We start from the raw sequence: 2,079 nt of genomic DNA on the forward strand, positions 1-2,079 counted from the left end.
TTCAAGGCAGTCTTGTTTCATAATCTCGTATTTCAACACGCAGAGGCGTTTTTCAATCATTTCTCACGCGAATCCGATTCCTGTTATTTAACTTTTTGATAAGATCGCCCCTTTTTCTTTCAAATCGCAGAGATGAAACCGTAGCTATGTCAAATCATTGCACGCCACACGCTAATATGGTTTGTTATCAAAGCTTTTATTCGAAAATATAAGGCTCATGCGTCATTTCATAAACAAAACAACAAAAAAACACAGCAATCACCTGCTTACATTGGCAGTGGTCCCGTCTTTAAGTAACAGTACTGAGATTTATCAAACCTATTCGCTCGATTCGAGCGTTGTCATTGATATTCTACACAAGACTTTTAAAAACCACAAAATATAAGCTCTCTAGCCCATCTGGTTACCTTTTTGTTTGCAAAACAAAGTTATAAATATTTGTTTTATTTAAAAAAAATCAAGATAACTACTTATTTGGCATACTGCGATGCCATCGTTTGCGGCAGAAATGATCTGATACTCAGCTGATCTTTCTACCTGTTCAGAAATGATTGATAACTTACTATAATCCCTGTAATATAGTGGTTCTTTCGATAACGACCAGAACAACTGGTTTTGTCAATATACAGAAGAGCAGACAAATATTTGGGACAAATAATATTGGAACCAAAGCGTTTGTCAGGCTCATAGCGGTGCTCGGAGGGGAAAGACAAACTCTTTCTATAAGGTTCTAAAAACAAAAGTGCACAAGAGAGGCTCCATTTCTCTTCCCCCTTGCAGTTTTTTGTTCATCTTCTAAACGATGAGCGATTCGATCTTGTAGGGGTGGTAGGGGTGAGGTGGATGCATCGCCGTTGGCACCCCGATGCAGGAGAAAGTCTCTTGCCTTTGAATCTTGTCCTGAAAGCACTTTGTTGAAAAATGAGTCGCTCGGTGCTCCAGCAGGCTCTGCTCGGAGACGGGGAACCTGTAGGGCTGCAGCATCGAGCTGGCACCGGGGCTGATGGCGAACAACGGTGGCACCGGGGCAGCGGGAGAGTAGGAGATGAACGGGTAAGGGATCATAGGTCTGCTGGACCAGAACAATCGAGCTACATTGTCCGAGACCCTGGTTTCTGACATCCTGTCCTCTCGCCTTTGAAAGGGTGTGCTCAAGATGCTGTCAATGGCGAAAGAGCTGGAGAACTTGGTGCTGGCTCCTTCTTCCCTGGTGGATGCTGAGAGGACGCCGGGCATGACTTCCATGTGCTTGTCGCCCGCCCCGGCTTCCTTGAGGATTTTACGGCCAATACGCTTCCTCCTGCGGCGGAAGACCCCGTCGGCGAAAGTGTACTCACTGTTGGGGTTCAACATCCAGTAGTTGTCCTTGCCCCAGGGTCTGGATGGATCGCGGAGGACCTTGACGAAGCAGTCGTTCAGGGACAGGTTGTGGCGGACTGAGTTCCTCCAGCCAGTGTAAGTGCCTCGAAAGAAGGGGAATTTCTTCATCAGGTAGTCGTTAATCTCGGCCAAGGTCAGGCGGCCGGTGGCAGAGTCCCTGATAGCCATGGCGATCAGGGCGATGTAGGAGTACGGTGGTTTGGGACGTCTGGTGTAAGTCTTCGTTTTGCCCTCGGAGCCCGAGTTAGTCGGCGCCGGGCTGTTTGCCACACAGTCTCCATCAGAGCCTAGCTCCTCTTCGACCGAGAGGGGCGAGGGGACACTGCCCTCCGAATCACTGCAAACTTCGGCCGGCTTATCTCCAAAGCTCCTCTCCGCGAAAACTTCCAAGTTCATGGTCGGTCTTGTGCTGTATTTCCCCCTCACAGTCACTTCCGCAAAGCCGGTGAGTATCACAGGTATCAATGACTTTGAAAGACTGAAAGTCCTTGTATGTTTTTTAAAACAATCAGAATAAATTGTTTATTTTCCCCCCTCCCAGACAGCTGCTGTCCACCGCGAAGTAGGCAACTTTGTCTTGGTAAAAGATTGGAAAGCGGAGATCGCTTTCAGTTGAGGTTTAATTAAGTTTCAGGCGCCCAGGTAGTTGCTTTCTGTCAGGGACAAACCCCCTAAGTCTCTGGAGACTCACTCAGACCT

The 2,079-nt window shown here is 47.7% G+C and overlaps 1 protein-coding gene across 1 annotated transcript; it reads right to left on the bottom strand.

The window, feature by feature from the left end:
* Positions 1-564: 564 nt before the first annotated feature.
* foxq1b (forkhead box Q1b) lies at positions 565-1,776 on the bottom strand. The gene has a single exon (XM_070879825.1). The coding sequence runs from the start codon at positions 1,774-1,776 to the stop codon at positions 796-798; it is 981 nt and encodes a 326-aa protein (XP_070735926.1). The 3' UTR covers positions 565-795.
* Positions 1,777-2,079: the final 303 nt, after the last annotated feature.

This window comes from Pristiophorus japonicus, chromosome 5, assembly GCF_044704955.1.
Source record: "Pristiophorus japonicus isolate sPriJap1 chromosome 5, sPriJap1.hap1, whole genome shotgun sequence".
Taxonomy (NCBI): Eukaryota; Metazoa; Chordata; class Chondrichthyes; family Pristiophoridae; genus Pristiophorus; species Pristiophorus japonicus.

Coding starts and splice junctions, on each gene's coding strand:
- foxq1b (XM_070879825.1), bottom strand. CDS start 1,776: ATGAACTTGGAAGTTTTCGCGGAGAGGAGCTTTGGAGATAAGCCGGCC.